The 21,107-nt window shown below is 39.2% G+C and overlaps 1 protein-coding gene across 1 annotated transcript in view; it reads right to left on the reverse strand.

The window, feature by feature from the left end:
- The window catches only part of tcf25 (TCF25 ribosome quality control complex subunit), a 35,966-nt gene that overhangs the window by 11,955 nt on the left and 2,904 nt on the right, over nucleotides 1-21,107 (reverse strand). Inside the window, exons 2-14 of the mRNA XM_073070204.1 lie at nucleotides 20,568-20,750; nucleotides 20,020-20,091; nucleotides 19,665-19,783; nucleotides 19,069-19,134; nucleotides 18,529-18,611; nucleotides 17,393-17,523; nucleotides 16,633-16,732; nucleotides 12,148-12,241; nucleotides 8,983-9,075; nucleotides 8,501-8,606; nucleotides 4,890-5,049; nucleotides 2,118-2,205; nucleotides 151-309 (exon numbers count right to left, since the gene is read on the reverse strand). Coding sequence (XP_072926305.1) covers nucleotides 151-309; nucleotides 2,118-2,205; nucleotides 4,890-5,049; nucleotides 8,501-8,606; nucleotides 8,983-9,075; nucleotides 12,148-12,241; nucleotides 16,633-16,732; nucleotides 17,393-17,523; nucleotides 18,529-18,611; nucleotides 19,069-19,134; nucleotides 19,665-19,783; nucleotides 20,020-20,091; nucleotides 20,568-20,750 — 1,454 coding nt within the window. The remainder of the gene's footprint in view (nucleotides 1-150; nucleotides 310-2,117; nucleotides 2,206-4,889; nucleotides 5,050-8,500; nucleotides 8,607-8,982; nucleotides 9,076-12,147; nucleotides 12,242-16,632; nucleotides 16,733-17,392; nucleotides 17,524-18,528; nucleotides 18,612-19,068; nucleotides 19,135-19,664; nucleotides 19,784-20,019; nucleotides 20,092-20,567; nucleotides 20,751-21,107) is intronic.

Here is a 21,107-nt window from a genome sequence, read left to right on the forward strand (position 1 = left end):
GTCAACTGTTCATTTCCTTAGATGATGCCTGGCCTGATGTGTTCCTCCAGTATGTTATGTGATTTCCAGCACCTGCAGACTTTCTCTTGTTTACATCTTTTTATTGTTTCATTGGGAATGTATTATATTTTGAATCTAATGTACACTTACTTGTTCTCAGACTCTTGTACAAGAGGATCTTTTGCATCTACTCTTCTTAAAACTTCTTTCACATTCTCTTCCAGCCATGCCATGATTCCTGTGTCTTTCCAGAGCATCCAATTTCTTCCAACAAAGAGTGTTACCAACTGTTTCAGTGCACTTGGTTGCCTGAAGGGGTGTGGAAGGAGTATGTAAAAATGACCACACAAAAATGTGGGTACTGATAAGTACTGCCACGTGAAGATTATTAACAACCTTGATGAAATCATTGCCTCTAAAGTTTTAATACATCTTCCCCAAAGGAAGGTTCCACAATCTAAATTTACTGGTTCTCAATGCCTCACATTAGCAGTGAAAATATGGTTTGAGAATGGGCCAGTTACACCAAATGTGGCTTATATCAAATGTGTGTACTACAGCTATTTGAAAAATAGAGTATTTTAATTATTTTTATTCTGGCTTGACAAGTTTGAGATGATGTACAACATAAACATTCAGACAGTATTTACATAAGAGGATTCAGTGTGCAACATATGCAAGTTAAACTTTCTTTGTAAACTCTTGGATAAAAGCATTTCAAGTCATTACGAATTATACAGTAAACCTTTGGCACACTTGGGACCTTGGTAGTGCTGGATTAACAGATTTATTATCTGATGTTATTACAAACTTTCAATTCACTTAAAAAGCAGTTACACAGTAACATGTTAGTGAACTGGAAAGTTTCAAGGGAGTGTGGTGAATGGAAATGGGACCCTGGTGAACAGGGAACAATGGAACTGGGGATCTAGTTAGTGGGGATTTCAAACATTAGCCTGATTACAAATCATCAGTATTTCTGAATGGTTGGACAGTGGATTATCAGAGTTTAACTGTATACAGAAATGTACATTCAGTCGGCCACATTATTAGGTGCATCTTTCTAGTAATGGGTATGACCCCCTCCCTCTGCCCCCCCCAGAACAGACTGAATTCTTCATGGCATGGATTCAACAAGGCCCTGGAAATATTCCTTAGAAATTCCAGTCCATGCTGACATGATAGCCAGACACAGCTGCTGTACATTTGTCAGCTACACATTAATGCTGCGAATATTCCGTTCTACAACATCCTGAAGGTACTCAATTGGATTGAGATCTGGTAACTGTGGAGGCTACTGAATTGCACTAAACTCATCGTCATGTTTGTGGAACCAGCTTGAGATGACGCGCGTCAAAAAATCATTCTCTGCAAGATTATACCACCAGCCTGAACTATTGACACAAGGCAGGATGGATCCACGGATTAACACCAAATTCTGCCCTACTACCTTCATGTCACGCAGAAATTGAGATACATCAGGCCAATCTTCAATGTCCAGTTAAGAGGAACCTGTGCCAACTGTCGCCTCAGTTTCTTGTTCTTAGCTGACAGGAGTGGAAGCTGGTGTGGTCTTCTGCTGCTGTAACCCCTCAACTCCAACGTTCAATGTGACTTGCATTCAGAGATGCTCTTTTGCAGACCACTGTAGTTACTTCTGGTTATTTGAGTTATTGACACCTTTCAATCAGCTTGAACCAATCTGGCCATTCCCCGCTGACTTTTCTCATTAACAAGACATTTTCACCGAGAGAACTGTTGCCACTGGCTGTTTTTTTGTATTTCATATCATTCTCTGTAAAATGTAGAAGGCTGTTGTGTGTGAAACTTCCCGGAGATCAGCAGTTTCTGAGATACTCAAACCACCCTGCATGGCACCTACAGTCATTCAACACTCAAAGTCACTCTGATCACATTTCTTCCCCATTCTCATGTTTTGTCTGAGCATCTTGATCATGTCTGCATTCTTTTTATGCACTGCATTGCTACCACGATAGGCTGATTAGATATTTGCATTAATAACGTGTACAGATGCACCTAATAATATGGCCACTGAAAGTACACCAACATCACTGGCTTTGTAACGTAAATTTGTTTTTTTTCCCCAGGATAAATACCTTGTTTGTACGTCAAATCCAAAAAATCTATGAGCCAGCACAGCCTGGTCTGGCTGCACACTGCACTTCTCCAGTAACGGCATCAGTACTGGAAGTGAAAGTAAAGAATGTGTTACATACAGTATATATTTTAGACATGATATTATTCTCTATAAAGAAGATGGTTTTACACACACTTACAGCAGAAATGGCAAACAGTAAAATAAATATGACATGGTTGTTTTTGCTGTTGTGACTGTTAAGTGCAAAGAGAGTAGATTAAACAATACTACTGGTCTTTAACATGATAAATGCCAGTGATCTTTAGTACCTGCTCAGTGCCAATGGTCTTTAGTGCCTGGTCTGCTCAATGCCAAAGGACTTTGGCGTCTGTTCTGTGATTCATGGAGATCATGGCACCCTCATTTTACTTTAACTCCACATCCTTTGATTCCCTTAATATATAGAAATCTGCTCATTTCAGTTGAGAATGAATTTAGACCTGGGTAAGGAATTGCAAAGATTCACTGCCCTCAAGGTTAAAGTATGAACGATGGCTCTGGACAATCCAACCAGTAACACATCATTACCTAATCCACACTGTCAAGTACTGCAAAAATGTTTTATGTTTAATTAAGACCCTCTCTCGTTCTTCTAAATACCTTAGAATTTGTGACTCCAGTTTGCTTAACATCTCATCATAGGACAATATCCCATCAATCAATCTAGTGAATCTTCATCATGTTTATTGTTCCTTAGGTAGGGAAACAGGACAGCAAGATAGCATAACAGTTAATGCAACACTTTACAGTGCCAGTGATCGGGGTTGAACTTCCACCGATGTCTGTAAGGAGTTTGTACGTTCTCCCCAAGACCAAGTGTTTCTTCTGGTGTTCCAGTTTCCGCGGACATTCCAAAGATGTACAGGTTAGGGTTGGTAAGATGTTAGAGCTGGAAAAGTGGCGACTCTTACATACTGCCCCCAGTACATCCCCGGACTGTTCTGGTCAGTGATGCAAATGACACATTTCACTGTATATTTCCATGTACATCTGACAAATAAAGCTAATCTCTAATTTCTAAAACCTCTACACAATATATTAGATGCTATCTCACCAAAGTCCTATATACTTGAATTAAGACTTCTTCCCTCTTGCAAATTCCCTTGCAATAAAGGCCAACATACCATTTATCTTTCCAATAACTTGCTATACATTTTGTTAACTTTCAGTGTTGCATCTATAATGGCATTAAGGTTCTTCTGAATATCAACATCTTTGGCTTTTAATAGATTTGATCATCACCTTCTAATTCATGTGAAAAATCTGTTTTCTCAGTAAGTTAAAGAGGTTAAAGAGTCCCGAAGGCGGTTGACTGCTGTATCCAGCACTGGCACGGCAACTCCTGCGATGCTGCTGGCATCAAACTGTATCGATTTTCGTCATTCCTTTGGACCTGTCATCAGCATGGAGAGGGGGGTCCCACTGCATGGGCAACAGACGGATCTCCATATCAACTCTGCTCTGGCTTACGTCCTGAAGAGGCCACTCCCCAGTGATTACCAGAGGCGCAGTACCTATGGTCGACCACGACCGACAGAGGCCACACACACCCTCCTTTAATAACTCAAACAATAGTAAACATAAACTAAGGCTTCCCTTTAGAAATTGTCAGAAGAAATTACTTGCAGAAATTGATCACTAAATTGGTATCAGGTCAAACATTGTTTTAATTAAAATATTTTGGATTTTATTCAACTGAAAATCAGTTCTATTAATGGAGTATGAAATATCAATGAATGTCAAATTTTCACATGTTCATCGTTTTAAATCTAGTCCCTAGTTAGCATTCCATTAGATTCAGCAATTCTGTATCTGTGTGTGAGGTCCACTCATCTTGTTCCATCCTGCCTACCTCATTGCAAGAACCCTTGAAGTAGCTATACATTACAGTTCTAAAGTTCATTTGTGCTGTAATTCTGAAATGTCAATGGTAATTGCATTATAAGGTGGCAGATACAGAACAGACATTTTCCCCATTAGAATTGCAAATTGGTAAAATTGTACAGCACCGAAACTTCAGCCCACCTTGTCCACATTGACTGTGAATATTCGTGTACGCTCCCTCACCTCTCCAGCCTCCATGTCCTCCTCTCTGGAGACTAACGATGAGAACTATCCATTCAGGGTCTTTCTGTGTGCCCTGCCTCATTGATTACACCTTGGTGCCTCACTGTCTTGCTCTTTCTTTAGCTACCCTCTTGCTTCTTATTGATGTTAAAATATGTTTTAGTGCTCTCCTTGATCCTACTTGCTGAGGTCACTTAATGGTGATGCTTTACTCTCCTATTTTTTCTTAGCAATTAGCAATGAAAACAATCTGAAGTTTAGACAACTCAGGGTGTAATCAGATGATTGGGATCAGAAGCAAAGTCCCAGAATAGGTCTTCAGGACCTTTTTTTTTAGGTAGGTGGAAGAAAATAGCCAATTTATTTCCCCCAAACTCATATTCACATTTATAAAATGCATATGATAATAAAGAAAATACCAACTTACTAACTTCCATCAAACAAAATTCACTTTCATCCTGCCTTTCTATGAATACTGAGCTCTGTATAAACAAACGATAGATATTCTCACTCCAAATCTTTCTGCTCACCACTTAAAATAACAAGTGTTGAAGACTGGCATGCATAATGCCTGTAATTTGTCATGTCTTCCTTTAAAACAAAGACAAGATAAAGAAAGATTTCATTGCTAAGCAAATCCTGTTGAAGTATTAAGGCTACTTACCACTTGGAAACACAATGAGAGCCTTTTGCATCAGATGCTTAGCTCGTTCCAGCTTTTGAGCAGACTCCATGTCTGAAAGATCTTCCTGTTGACTAAGATGATAATAGGCCAGTGGAATGGAGAATGCAAAATTTGGAAGCTGAGACAGATTCAAATGGAACTGAAAGACAGCAGAAAGAAATAAGAGATTACTACTAATACTAAGGTTAACTGATCAGTTGTTTTAATTAGGACAATGTCTTTAACTAGACTATGCTCATGTTCTTCCAATCCTAAAACACTACGTACATCAGTACATTAGAACAAACAATGCTTTAAGCTTCCGTTGTTATAAAACATTGTCATACAGTATATGCAAGTTAATTAAGCTGCAACACATGACTTATATCTGTACCTATCTGTTGGTACAAAATTAAGTTCAAGCATTCAACTTGTTCTGTTTAGTATCTTTCTGCTCTGCTCAAGTGCTTTGTTTCTAAATGGAGCAAGAGTTCTGCAAAGCATTCTTACTTGATGAATAAACTCTTCCTGGGCTTCCAGCCGGGTACAGATATTGATTTTAACTGATGTCTCGATGACCAACTCTGCCATCTTCATCATTGAAACACCAATTAAAATTGATACCTGTACCTGGCTGGAAGCTGAAAATAGTTTATCTGTCATTTATGCCGGGAAAACACTAGATACTTTTTCATTCTTTTCTGAGTTAAGGATAGGATGCAACAGCTAGGTATAAGAAGTTACCTATTATTCACAATCTTCATAATAGGAAGTACGTGGAAGAGGATGCAGAGGAGATGTATCAAGAAGCTGCCTGGATTGGAGAGCATGTTTTATGAGGAAAGGTTGAGCGAGCTAAGGCTTTTCTCCTTGGAGCAAAGGAGGATGAGAGGTGACTTGATGGATAGATAGATAAATAGATCACAAAGGAATTCAGTGTCACAGTAGCATTACAAGTGCACAAATATACAAATATTATAAGTTAGAAAGAATAAAAAAATAAGTTGCCTCAAACAACCTAACAGGAGGATCACTTCCTCAGCTATAGGTTGACTCATTATAGAGCCTAATGGCCATGGGTAAGAATGACCTCATATCGTGCTCTTTGGAGCAGCGTAGTTGTCTTAGTCTGTTACTAAAAGTGCTCCCCTGTTCAGCCAAAGTGACATGCAGAGAGTTGGAAACATTGTCCAGAATTGCCAGGATTTTCCATATAGTTCTTTGTTCTACCACAACCTCGAATGTGTCCAGTTTGATTCCTTTCTAATCAGTTTATTGAGCCTGTTGGCATCACCCGTGTTGATGCCATTGCCTCAGCACCACACCACACCGAAGATTGTACTGGCTACAACAGGCTGGTAGAACATATGAAGGAGAGGCCTGCATACTGCAGAGGACCTCAGTCTCCTCAGAAAGAGGCAACTCTGGCCCTTCTTGTACGCAGCCTCTGTGTTGGTGCTCCACTCAAATCTATCATCCAGGTGCACCCCCCAGGTAGTTGTAGGTCCTCACCATCAGTATTAACAGGAAGCAGTACAAGCTTAGTTTTCCTAAAGTCCATCACCATCTCTGTCTTTCTGATGTTGAACTGCAGGGGTGGTTTAGCTTGCACCATGTGACGAAGTCCTTCACCAGGACCCTGTATTCATCCTCCTATCCTCCTTTTATACACACAACTATTGCTGAGTCATCACAGAGAATTTCTGCAGATGACATGACTCAGCGTTGTATCTAAAGTCCGAGGTTTACAGGGTAAATGGGAAGGGAACCAATATAGTCCCCTGTGATGCTTATAGCCATGTCTGACACACAGCTCTGAAGCCACACACATTGTGGTCTGCCAGTCAGGTAGTCCATTATCCAGGATACAATGGAAGTGTCAGCCTGCCCTGAACAGAGCTTTTCCTTCAGCAATGAGGGCTGTATGGTATTGAAAGCATCTGAGAAATCAAAAAAACATGGTCCTCACAGTGCTGCCCTGCTTATCAGACAGACATACTTTATTGATCCCGAGGGAAATTGGGTTTCATTACAGCTGCACCAACCAAGAACAGTGAAGAAATATAGCAATATAAAACCATAAATAATTAAATAATAATAAGTTAATCATGCCAAGTGGAAATAAGTCCAGGACCAGCCTATTGGCTCAGGGTGTCTGACACTCCAAGGGAGGAGCTGTAAAGTTTGATGGCCACAGGTAGGAATGACTTCCTATGACGCTCAGTGTTACATCTCAGTGGAATGAGTCTCTGGCTGAATGTACTCCTGTGCCTAACCAGTACATTATGGAGTGCATGGGAGTCATTGTCCAAGATGGCATGCAACTTGGACAGCATCCTCTTTTCAGACACCACCGTCAGAGAGTCCAGTTCCACCCCCACAACATCACTGGCCTTACGAATGTTTGTTGATTCTGTTGGTGTCTGCTACCCTCAGCCTGCTGCCCCAGCACACAACAGCAAACATGATAGCACTGGCCACCACAGCCTCATAGAACATCCTCAGCATCGTCCAGCAGATGTTAAAGGACCTCAGTCTCCTCAGGAAATAGAGACGGCTCTGACCCTTCTTGTAGAGAGCCTTAGTGTTCTTTGACCAGTCCAGTTTATTGTCCATTCGTATCCCCAGGTATTTGTAATCCTCCACTATGTCCACACTGACTCCTTGGATGGAAACAGGGGTCACCGGTGCCTTAGCCCTCCTCAGGTCCACCACCAGCTCCTTAGTCTTTTTCACATTAAGCTGCAGATGATTCTGCTCGCACCACGTGACAAAGTTACAGATTCACATGGGAGAAGGCTCTATACACACGTTAGATGTCAGCATCGTCGACTCCAACATGCTCCTGGCAGGCAAACTGCAGGGCATTGAGGGCTGTTCTGGCCAGAGGTTGGAAGAGAGCCAGGACCAGCCTCTCTAGGGTCTTCATGATGTGTGAGGTCAGGGCCACTGGACGGTAGTCATGTGGACAATAGAGGTGTACAAGATAATAAGAGGCACAGATCAAGTGGACAGCCAGAGACTTCTTTCCAGGGTGGGAATGGCTAATTTCAGGGAGCATAATTTTAAAGTGATGGGAGGAAAGTATAGGGAGGATGTCAAGGCAAGTTTTTAGGAATAGTGGGTGCATGGAACGTGTTGCCAGGGATGGTGAGAGAGGCAGACTTTTTAGGGATATCTTACATAGACACATAGATCATAAAAAATAGAGGCCTATGTGGGAGGGAAGGGTTAAATTGAGCTTAAAGTAGGTTAAAAGGTTAGCAATACATTGTGGGCTGAAGGGCCTGGTCTGTCCTGTAATGTTCTATGCTCATGCTAACTAGGGAGTGAAAAGTAATGCTGTGTGAAGGTAGAATATCATCTGCACACTCCAAGTATTCAAAATTCTGCCAATGCTCACATCCTGGCAACTAACCAACAGGGCTGTGTAGCATCCACAGAATTGCACTTAAGCACAGTCAATCTCTTGGTCAGACATAGGGTAAGGGTAGTTCAGTGAAATAAAAGTTAAAACAGTTTGCCAAACCACTCCAGTTTCATAACCTGATTTTTATTATTTCTAATATACCAAATTTGTAACAAGCAAATGAACTGTGAAAAATTCTCACCTCCCACTCCTCATAGAGCTGAATGAGGAAAGCATACTCTCGCGCCCGCAATGCTAGTACATCGATCATCAACAGAGCACATAGTGGATCTCTCTCAGGGTCCAGACTACGGAAACGGGTATTGTGAATTAGACTTTATTCTGATTCAGTGCAACATACTGAAGCCATAATTCCTGGTAATTGTTCATAAGTAGTGCACATTAATGTTTCCCAGCATTGTATTCATTCATTTAAATCACAACAGATTGACTTATTATGTGACAATTAAAGTTAATTTGCTTCCCAGTTTGATGCCATTGAACAGAATTTAGTACTGCAGAATAAAACGATTACGGTAGACTAGTAATTCTGTAGACTTTTATATTTGCTCTATCCTAAAATAAACTTAAGAGTATCCTTTCTCTCAATTAATATTTCATCTTGAAAAGGATTACAAAGTTATCACAGGGCATACAAATCAACAAATGGCTCAGGATTCCTACCTGCGGATAAGTTTACAAAACTCCAGTGCTGTGCGAGGACAGCCTCTTTTCTCTAAAAACATCATATGCTTGTATAGTGCAAGGAAGAACGACCTATATAGGTATAGAGAGGGGAGAATCTGTATTAAACTGGGAGCTCAGAGTGACCTAGAGAATTGAACTGTAAAGCAGTCATGCAGCAACAAAACGTGCTGGAGGAAAACAGCAGTTATTCATAACGGAGGTGATCACATTGAGAACACTAATTATAGTTCACTAAATTGGAAGAAGTGCATATAAAATGCTGCTTAATTTAGAATAGTGGTTCCCAAACTTTTTTTTTTTTGGTTACTGCCCCTTCCCTTGGCTCCATGACCACACCCCCAGTGCCTCCTCTCCCTTTCTGGCCATTACATAAAATTTACAGAGAATTTTGATTTACGATGCACAGTGAAAGAAAATAGCAACTGAATATTCAAAGCAGTGATAAATAATTGCAAAATTTATTCAAATACATTTAAAGCTACAAATAAAATTATTTCTTAATTTAACGATAATAAAACAATTTTCATCAACAATCTTAGTGCATACATCTCACTGTTCACTACTTCATCGCATTTTCACCTTTCAGTGAGATGGGTGGGCTTGGTGCAGTGATATCAGCTTCTCAACATCAGGCTGAATGTCACTCAGAAGAAGTCTCAGATCCCCACGTTCAGTAATACAGGCTGTTTCATTGCTATGAAAGAAGGTCACTACACTGAAACTGCACTCCAGTAAATATGATGTTGGAAAGGGAAAAAAAGAATATCTTTGCCTTCTTCCACAGTGCAGGAGTGTTCAGAAATTTCTTTTTGCAACCAAAAGACTTGATATGATTTTCTTTAACTTCATCTTCAGCTCAAAACTATTTTGTAGTGAAATCAGTTGCTTTTCTATCCTTCCTGTTAATTCCTCATTGAAAGTGTTCAGGAATGACTGAAATTTGGATTGAGAGAAGATCCTGAAATCTCTGACATGTCTTTATGCAGCTCACCCAGTGGGCACAGCGCAGTTAAAGGTCACATGATATTCTTTCTCTTTCAACTCAGAGAGGCTCAGAAATTGAAAAAGGTCATGACAGCCAATGTTCCACTTAAATAACTTGGGCAGAAAAGTGGAGACAACTGATTTGACTGATAAGATTCACATAATTTCCTTGTAATTGAAGACTGATTTCAAAAAACTTTGTTAACAATTCTAACAAATAAGCAATACCGTACCTAATACTCCTGAGTTGTCTACTGAATGAAACATTCAAGTCTACAAAAAATTCTATCAGTTTCAAAAAGCGCATAAAAGCATCTCAGGCAGTTTCCTTTTGAGAGCCATCTCTGTGTAACAGCAAGTGTTCATCCTTCTTGATACACAGTTCTTGAAGTAGCCAAAAATTGAGAGCATGGGACTTAATTTTATTTATGGCTGTGATAACAGTATTTAATGATTTGTGTAGCCAATCACTTACATTTATTTGTAACAAGATGTCATCTGCGAATTACAAGGTAAATGACAAATACCTTAGTTATAGCTTTTTTCAAGAAAATAATAACCCCATGGTGGAGTCCTGTCATTGATGGTGCCCCATCTGCTGCACAACAAGAATGTTGGTGAGCATAATGTATTTCTCCTTGAAAAACTGTACAACAACCCAAAATATTGACTCCTCTTTCGTATCTGCTTCTAGTCCCTTTGCAAATAACAACTCTTGAACCATGCTTTTATCTTTGATGAAGTGAACATAACCAAGAAGCAAAGATTCCTTGCAAAGTCGACTCATACAACTGCAGAATGAATTCTGTTGACCTAAGTATGTTGCGCAATGTGTCTTCCATATTCTCAGGCAATTCAACTATTCGCCTTTGAACAGAGGTGTCGCTGAGTGGAATTACTTTAATTATGATCTGGTGACTTGTGCAAAACTGTACCCAGAACCTCCTTTACTGCTGGCAGAATCCATTCTTCTCCAACTGTATGGGGCTTACCAGATTTAGCAATGACATGTTGTATTAAGCACATAGACCATCACAGTTTTCTTGTGAAGTCCTGGCAAACATATTTTGGTGTTCCTGAAAGATTTCACAAAATGACTGAAAATAAGCCAAGCTCTTGTTTGTTTTGCCAAGTGTTCAAGGAGACAGAATGGTTTCACTGCCTCACTTAAAAAAGCTTTTCACATAACCACTTGGTGCTGGTATAAATCCATATTTCAGATACTCCACACCATACTGTCTACACTTCTTTTTCGTTTGGTCTGTTTCTGCCATCTTCGTTACGGCTTAATGATCACAGTCAATCGCCTATTGTTTAATGCCAACCCAAGAGCTGCGACCAATAAAGGGAAAAGTTATGATGTCATCATAGCTCAGGCAAAACTTGACTTCCTATCTGAAGGTACATGAAGTGGGACAGCGATAGCTTAGTTGGGTAATAGACTAGAGAAATGCAGTCAAGACCATTCGAAATGGGAGATTATTCTATTTCATTGAACACCTTACCCTAAATTCACAGGAAATGCATCACAGTGTGATTAGAGTACGAGAATAACATTAGCTAACACTGTACTACAATGGTGAATGGCAATAATGCAAGGGACAGGCCTGGAAATAACACAATTTCTTCAGTCCAGTTTCCTCGTGAGATGTTAAATACAGAAGTATTACATTGCTTTTCAACAATTATAACACGCTTTGAGCAAAGTTAAAGAGAATGGTGGGTTAGTGAGAAATGAGGCAATTACATGATCGTTGTGATCAATTACGAGGCACTGAACATCAACTCCTCATTGTAAACCGCTAATAATAAATAATTCCTTTCTTAAATTAAGTCTGTAATCCTCAGCCTCCCCCTTTACAACCAAGCAGTCCCCACTACCCCCAGGGGTGGCAGCCCACTCTGCTCTAGACGGATCAACCACCTGATACTTTGATTCAGTTTCAGTTTTGTTTATCACATGTACATTGAAGCATACAGTAAAATGTGTATTTTGCATTTTCAACCAACACACCCAAGGATGGGTTACCACATATTCCAGTCACAACACAGCATGCCACAATGTCCAGCACAACACAAGCAGCAGCAAAACAAGACCCTTACCCACCACAAAAATTTACAGATTAAATGTAATGTGTGAGCAAGAATCGTACATACCTATTTTCAGCTCGTCGATAATCCAATCGGCTATTTCCACTGGTCAAGCTAAATGAAGGGTGAAATGCACTTTCAAAACAGTAAAGTGCTTTTTCTAAATTAAGGAGACAGATAGAAGGAAAGCTTGATAAAACATCTCAGCTTTTCAAATATAGAATTAGAATCAGATTTATTATCACCGGTATGTGACGTGAAATTTGTTAACTTAGCAGCAGCAGTTCAATGCAATACATAATCTAGCAGAGAGAGAAAAAAATATATATAAAATAAAGCAGAACAATAAATGAATAAGTAAATCAATTACATATATTGAATAGTTTTTTAAAAATGTGCAAAAACAGAAATACTGTATATTAAAAAAGTGTAGGGTCCAAACCTTCAATGTCCATTTAGGAATCGAATGGCAGAGAGAAAGCTGTTCTTGAATCGCTGAGTGTGTGCCTTCAGGCTTCTCTACCTTCTGCCTGACGGTAACAGTGAGAAAAGGGTATGCCTTGGGTGCTGGAGGTCCTTAATAATGGATGCTGCCATTCTGAGACACCACTCCCTAAAGATGTCCTGGGTACTTTGTAGGCTAGTGCCCAAGATGGAACTGACTAGATTCACAACCTTCTGCAGCTTCTTTCAGTCCTGTGCAGTAGCCCCTCCATACCAGGCAGTGATGCAGCCTGTCAGAATGCTCTCCACGGTACAACTATAGAAGTTTATGAGTGTATTTGTTGACATGCCAAATCTCTTCAAACTTCTAATAATGCATAGCCACTGTCTTGCCTTCTTTATGACTACATTTTTATGTTGGGACCAGGTTAGATCCTCAGAGATCTTGACACCGAGGAACCTGAAGCTGCTCACTCTCTCCACTTCTGATCCCTCTATGAGGATTGGTATGTGCTCCTCCATCTTACCCTTCCTGAAGTCCACAATCAGTTCTTTCATCTTAATGACGTTGAGTGCCAGGTTGTTACTACGGCACCACTCCACTAATTGGCATATCTCACTCCTGTACACCTTCTCATCACCACCTGAGATTCTATCAACAATGGTTGCATCGTCAGCAAATTTGTAGCTGGTATTTGAGCTATGCCTAGCCACACAGTCATGTGTATACAGAGTCATGTGTGGGCTTAGCACACATCCCTGAGGTGTGCCAGTGTTGATTGTCAGCGAGGAGGATATGTTATCACCAATCCGCACAGACTGTGGTCTTCAGGTTAGGAAGTCGAGAGAGGTACAGAGGCCCAGGTTCTGTAACTTCTCGATCAGGATTATAGAAAGCCATTGAGATTGCATCTGCCATTGACCTATTGTGGTGATAGGCAAATTGCAATGGATCCAGGTCCTTGCCGAGGCAGGAGTTCAGTCTAGTCATAACCAACATCTCAAAGCAATTCATCACTGTTGATGTGAGTGCTACCAGGCGACAGTCATTAAGGCAGCCCACATTATTCTTCTTAGGCACTGGTATAATTGTTGCCTTTTTGAAGCAAGTGGCAACTTCTGCCCGTAGCTGTGAGAAGTTGAAAATGTCCTTGAATACTCACACTAGTTAGTTGGCACAGGTTTTCAGAGACTTACCAGGTATTCCATCAGGACCTTCTGCCTTGCAAGGGTTCACTCTCTTTAAAGACATTGGCCTCTGAGATCACAGGGTCATCAAGTGCAGCAGGGATCTCCACAGCTGTAGTTGCGTTCTCCCTTTCAAAGCATGCATAAAAGATGTTGAGTTCATCTGGTAGTGAATTATCACTGCCATTCATACCATTGGGTTTCACTTTGTAGGAAGTAACGTTTTGTAGACACTGCCAGAGTTGCCGTGCATCTGATATCACCTCCAACCTCATTCAAAATTGTCTCTTCGCCCTTGAAATAGCCCTCCGCAAATCATACCTGGTTTTCTGGTACAGGCTTAACTTACCAGACTTGAATGCCACAGATCTAACCTTCAGCAGATGACGTACCTCCTGGTTCATCCACAGCTTTCGGTTTGGGAATGTACAGCAAGTCTTTGTAGGCACACACTCATCCACACAGGTTTTAATGAAGTTGGTAACAACTGCAGCATACTCATCCAGATTCGAAGATGAATCCCTGAATACAGTCCAGTCCACTGACTCAAAGCAGTCCTGTAGGCGCTCCTGTGCTTCCCTTATCCATACCTTCTTGGTCCTCACTGCTGGTGCTGCAGTCTTAAGTCTCTGCCTATACTCAGGGAGTAGAAGTACAGCTCGATGATCAGACTTACCAAAGTGGGGGCATGGAATAACATGGTAGGCATTGTTGATGGTGGTGTAGCAATGGTCCAGTGTTTTGTATCCTCTGGTACAGCAAATGATCTGTTGATGGTAATTGCTTAGTGATTTTTTTCAGACTGGCCTTGTTAAAATCTCCCAAAACAATGGTGAAAGCGTTAGGGTGCACTGTTTCGTGCATGTTGATCCCATTGCTCAGATCATCTAAAGCCTGCTTGACATTGGCCTGTGGTGGAATATAAACTGCTATCAGAATGACCCCAGAGAACTCTCGTGGTAGGTAAAAAAGACGACATTTTACTGCTAGATATTCCAGGTCTGGTGAGCAGAATTGGGACAGCACTGATATATTTGTGCACCAAGAAGAGTTGATCATGAGGCATACTCCTCCACCTCTGCTTGAGAGACTCTATAGATCTATCCTGACTATGTATAGTAAACCTGTCGATCTGAGTCACTGCATCTGGTACGGAAGGGGTTAACCAGGATTCCATGAAACAAAGGACACATGCGGTCCCAATGTCCCTCTGATTCAGCACCCTGGCTCTGAGATCATTGATTTTATTCACCAGAGACTGCACGTTCGCTAGCAAGATAGTCGGTATAGGGAGTTTAAAACCCCATTTCCTTAAACACACTTGTAATTCTTTTCCGCGTCCACGCTTTTTCCGAGGTTTTCTCCATGGGCCTTAGATCAGCTGAACAATAGTAATATATGTCAGGCTACTGTTTGTTGATTATAGTTCAGCATTCTACACAATCATACCTTCAGTTCTAATCAACAAACTCCAAAACCTGGGCCTCTGTACCTCTGTTTGCAACTGGATTCTTGACTTCCTCAATGGGAGACCAGTCAATGTGGATTGGAAATAACATCTCCTCTTTGCAGACAATCAACACTGGTGCACCTCAAGGATGTGTGTTTAGCCCACTGTTCTACTCTCTCTACACCCACGACTATATGGATTGGTACAGCTCTAATGCCATCTACAAATTTGCCAATGACACAGCTATTGTTGGCAGAATTTCAGATGGTGATGAGGTGGTGTACAGGAGCGAGACAGATCAGCTGGTTTGATTGTTGCACTTCAGGAAGTGGAAGTCAAGGAAACACACACCAGTCCTCGTCAAGGGATCAGCAGTTTCAAGTTCCTAGATGTCAACATCTCCGAAGATCTAGCCTGGGTCCAACATATTGATGTAACTACAAAGGAGACACATCGGTGGTTATATTTCATTAGAGGTTTGAGGAAACTTGGTATGCATTCAAAGACACTTGCAAATTTCTACAGATGTTCTGTGGAGAGCATTCACCACTTGCTACGGAACAGGATTGGAAAAGGCTACAGAAAGATGAAAACAAACTCCATCATGGTCACTAGCCACTGCAGCATCAAACACAGCTTCAGACAGCAAAGTCTCAAAAAGGTGGCATTCATCATTAAGGACCCCCATCACCCATAAGATGCCTTCTTCTCATGGCTACCACCAAGGACGAGATACAGCAACCAGAAGACACACACTCAATATTTCAGGAATAGCTTCTTCCCCTCTGCTGCCAGAGTTCCGAATGGACAACGAATCTATGAAAAACACATCACTTTTTTTTCCTATGCTCTGTTTTTGCACTACTTATTTATTTTTAATATTTACTTTCTATGGTAATTTATAATTTTCTGTTATGTATTGCAATGTACTGCAGCCGCAAAACAAATTTCAAGACATATTGTATGCCAGTGATATCAAAACTGATTCTGATTCACATACACTTTAAACAATGATTACATTAATTGATTAAAGAAAAGCAACTTTAGTCATTTGAATTTGCCATTTGTAATGATCAATTACAGCTTAAAACATCAAAACTTCCAATAATTTGAGAAGAAATAAACTTATCCAAGTTACTTCATATGCAGCAAAGTTATTCCCTATCATTTATAACATTACAAAATTTAGAAGACAATTAATCTAATAAACCAATAGGCAGGAAGTATATCTGAAATTCAAAAAAGCAACTAGCTCCAACTCCACCTTAAACTGAAAATGCTAAGGAAGGAAATGATTCTGAGAAACAGTCTGAGATAGGTTCTTGATACTGCAGGTCAGACTCAAGTGCTGGGTCACAATTTGTTGGAAAAATAGGAAAAAGCACTGATGATGGCGAAGAACTAAATATTTCAATGGATATGCACTGACTGCTTACTGCTCTATTTAGAAATTGTACAGGGATTCTTACCTATTAAGTCACGTGCCATTTCATGATCCTCTTGCATCTGACATATGTCACTCAATTGCAATAATGAGTCAATATGATGTGGGTTGACTTGGAGCAGAACCTTGAGTCGGGGAGAGTAAATCAGGTGATTAAATATATTGATAAAGGTTTGCAACTTCTATTTATAAGAATTCCATGGTATAAAATGTCATTGCTAATGGTAATTTGGGTTTAGTGGTGAATCCAGCTCATGTCCATTTTAATGAATGTCATACATCGCGAACAAAGAACAGGGATGTAAGATGTAGGAAAAGAATGGAAGATACTCAAATCTTTGCAATTTTAAAGGTTTATAGATTTCATTCTAAAAAAAACGAAATCACAATATGGACCTACATGAAATAGGTAAAATTATAAAGGTCTTATTGATTAGATACTACTACTAATTCAGCGTGGACTAGATGGCTGAGAGGCCTGTTTCTATGTCTCTATGACTTGCCAGAACTATGTGCATAAGGATATTTTGACTAGAGGAACTTCAGATTTACAAAACAATCTATTTACAAAATACTACTGCACAATTTGCTTTAAAAATGAATGGAACAATTTAGTCCACATAAAGGATGTTTTTGATTTGTTATCACCCAACAATACAGAGTTGCAAATACATCAGTAACTAGTTTCAAAACTAAGTTAATTACAATCGGTTTTCCATTCTTACATTGAACAAGCAACCTAATTGGCATGTAATTAACTTTTTACTAGTCATTTCACAACCTACCAAAATGTTATTTGGATCCATAGAATTGACGGCATCTAAGAACTTGAACTGAGTCTGCTGATAATCACGGCTGTGTTCGAAGGTGAAATATTGGGCTCCTCCCTTTGTCTCCAACAATTGCATAGAAATTCCTGTATGTTGCAAAGCAAAAGTTGAATACCAACTTTGGAAGCCAAAGATAATAGTAAAACAACATAAATTACGATGCATTTCATATGTTGTTAAAATAAAGCCTTTTGTGTATGGAATGTAAAGAAGAGAGGAAGGATTAACCAAACATAAAGTATTGGCCAGGTTTTGTAGGTGCGTCAACATTAAAACCATCAACGTTGCTTTTATTATTTAACGGAAGTGATAGAAACTCTAGAATTTCATTGTATTCTTGCCATTACATAGGAATCCTGAAGTTACTGATGGAATTTTCACACATTCTTTTTTTTTTATGTTGTAATATAATGTACAGCAATCAATACAGAATTCAACAAGCAAGAATTTATAATGTCTAATAATTAGTAATGGAAATAAGCTAACTAAAGATTTTGCTGTAGGTCGAAGAAGATGCAATGAGATTTTCCCCATAGAGAGTAAAGACTTTAATGTCAGAATTGTTGCAAGGGACCTAGATAACTTGTTAATTTACAAAGTCATTACAAAAGACTTTATCATGAGTTACTGTATTTAAAATATTTTTGAAATATGGTATCTAAATCTCTTAATGGGTTTTTAGGCTTTTTAAAAAATGTCTTTTAAAGTTCATGACCCAAACATTCTGAACCTTTGTGATTTTGTTGGAGGGTCCTGATTCATCTCATATGATGTTATTTCGATGGCCACAGAAAGCATGGTATTAAAGAACCCAAACAGAAACATCTTCCATTGTTAAGCCTAGTTGATACAGGAAAGATCACGTTAATGTTTTACATTAAATTCAGCAGCAAATGCTACTAACCAGGAAATCTTGCATTATCCTGAATTGTGCTGCGTTTCCTCCCCACCCCCCCATAGTATCTATTGTTGCACGTTACTGTTTTAACATTCCCTTGCTGAATTAGCACAAAACAATGCTGCATTATGATAGTATTGGAGCAATTAAACCAGACACTTTTTAATAAGAGTTATTAGGCATCTATACGTACCTGTTTTAACAAACCGTGGCCAACCATCTTTCACTGTTGTGAGCCATGTACTCCTGTGCAGTTGGCGATGCCGCTGCCTTAATCTGATATAAAAAGTTTAAAACAAACATGAGAAAATCTGCAGATGCTGGAAATCCGAAGAAACACACACAAAGAGTGCTGGAGAAACACAGCAGGCAAGGCAACATCTATAGAGAAGAGTAAACAGTCCATGGGTGCTGCCTGGCCTGCCGAGTTCCTCCAGCATTTTCTGTGTGCTGCCCTAAAAAATTTAAAAGCTCAATTGAAAAAATAAGTGCAGAAAGCTTCAAGTTTTGGAGAACGCTTAGACAAATAGTACAGAGTCTCTAAGATAACTTACGCAGAACCCAAAACTTCAATTTTGCCATTTATACGAATTACTCAAAGATATATGGAGTAGACCATAAATATTACTTCAATGGGTAAAGTATGGTTATATCTTACACTGCCACAACTTAAATAGATTTTAGATGATGGCCATCAGTTAACTGAAAATACTTATCTAATCCACGAGCTAACCTTTGATCTCCAAGCACTGCTCGGGCCCCAAAATACCTCTTCAGTTCAGTCTCTGGATTCAGATTCCTAAAACAAATTTAAAAACTTAATAAAATAACACCAGGTTAGAAATATTTATGAGTTCAGAATACTGTAGGTGCTTACTGATCAATAATTTATAAGAAGTTTAATTTAGGAAAATTTCACATTGAAATATCTTATGAATATGATGATAGAAAATAATCTGGCTGAGTACTAGTTTGAAGATAAATATTAATAACGGCTTTCATCTTCTTCAAATAGTGAGGTATGTTTGATAGAGTGATCTGAGAAAGTGCATGATGTCCTGTTGTAAACTTCTCCCAGTACTGCATGGCAGTGCTAACTTAAGATTTGTGCTCAATCTCCACAAATGCCAAACCTTGAATCCATAATTCCATGACAAGTATGCCTGAATTAACCTATAGCCAAATTTAATGAAATAATCTGACCATCAGCAGTAATTTTATTAAGAGACATGGCAAGACAAAACTTGATGCTTCTAATCTATCAAAACGTTAACAGATGAAAATTAAGCCTACAGACCCCATATGATAAAATGTACTTTCATTTCTTACCTATGCTCAACACACAACAGTGGTCTTGTTTCTGCACTAACACTGCGAGTTCGGTAATGGAAATCGTTGGGCCCCTGAATTTCTTGCAGAATGCTATCAATGTCATCAGCAGCACTTTCCTGAGAAACAGATCAAAGACGTTTATAAGTATGCATATTCTAGTCAACAAAACTTTAAAAAAGTGAACAGAAAGGAGGACCATTCAGATCTGGCACCTCATTGAAGATAACTAGGATCGGAATAGATTAATTTTGATCAAATAAGAAGTTGTCTCCATCCTTTTGATGAAACATTTAATAAGATTTTACAGAAATTGGTTACTTGTAATAACAGAATTGTGGTACAGGTTTCTTACCTGGGGATTAGGACCACTATTCCGGCTTTTCTTTTTCTTTTTTTTCCGTTTTGATTTGTTGGTGGAGTTTGACTAGGAACCAAAAAAAAATCTTTCTTGAAAAATATGATCCATCTCTTTCATACAACTCAGGAATTCAGCCATTTAAATAGCAAAAGGAATGGGTTCAAATATATTTGTAACATAATACAAATATTTGCAAGGAAATAAAATGTATTTGTAATTCCCACCTCTTTCTAGATGGGAATTACTAGATCAATGACCTGGCTGGGCTAAATATATTGCAGGATATCAGAACAATGTACATAAGCATCCATCAGCTACAATTAAAATTGCAACAATGAAAACAGAGAAAGCGCATTTTGATTTTGTGTACCATAAAGAGTGAATCCAATTATATTTAAGCTACTTTGCAGTAAGAGCTGTGCTTCTACAAAGGTGAATACAATATAATCCCTACATTTCCATAAGAAGTCACAAATAAAGAGCAAAGCACACATCCACAATAAATGTATTAAATTGTAGCACAATTCAATGCAAGAATTTACCTGTGAGGCATCAGGTTTATTTTCTAATTGATCAGTTTTGTCTAGTTCTTTATTCTCTTCTGTAGCTTCAGTTTGATCATCTACCTCAGGCAAAGTGTCCTCGACCGTCAAGTTTATATTTTTTGGTTCTTCTGTTGAATGTTCCTCAAAAGCTTCATCTTTCTCAACATCAATTTCACTAAGCTACAGAAATAAAAACTGAAAATTTAATTCAAGAGATATGTTGATCCTCCCATTCCAAGTATATGGTATATTGATGATTTCCACTTTCATATTTAAATGATAAATACATTTCTAAGTGCAAGACCTTCATTTGCTACATTCATGGCCACTGGGTTTGATGGGCCAGAATCACACAGTCCAGTCTGCAACTTTAAGCCACTTCCCCAACGAGGCAAACAGCAGCCAAGTCCTCTTACTGCGTTATTTCTCTTAAGGTCCTGAATTTTAATGCCTCAGTTGCTCAGTAGGCTTCAATTAGTAACAAACTACAGTTGATGGAATGTAAACCGAGTATTCAGGAACAGATTACAAAGTCAG

Source organism: Hemitrygon akajei, chromosome 17 (genome assembly GCF_048418815.1).
Source record: "Hemitrygon akajei chromosome 17, sHemAka1.3, whole genome shotgun sequence".
Taxonomy (NCBI): Eukaryota; Metazoa; Chordata; class Chondrichthyes; order Myliobatiformes; family Dasyatidae; genus Hemitrygon; species Hemitrygon akajei.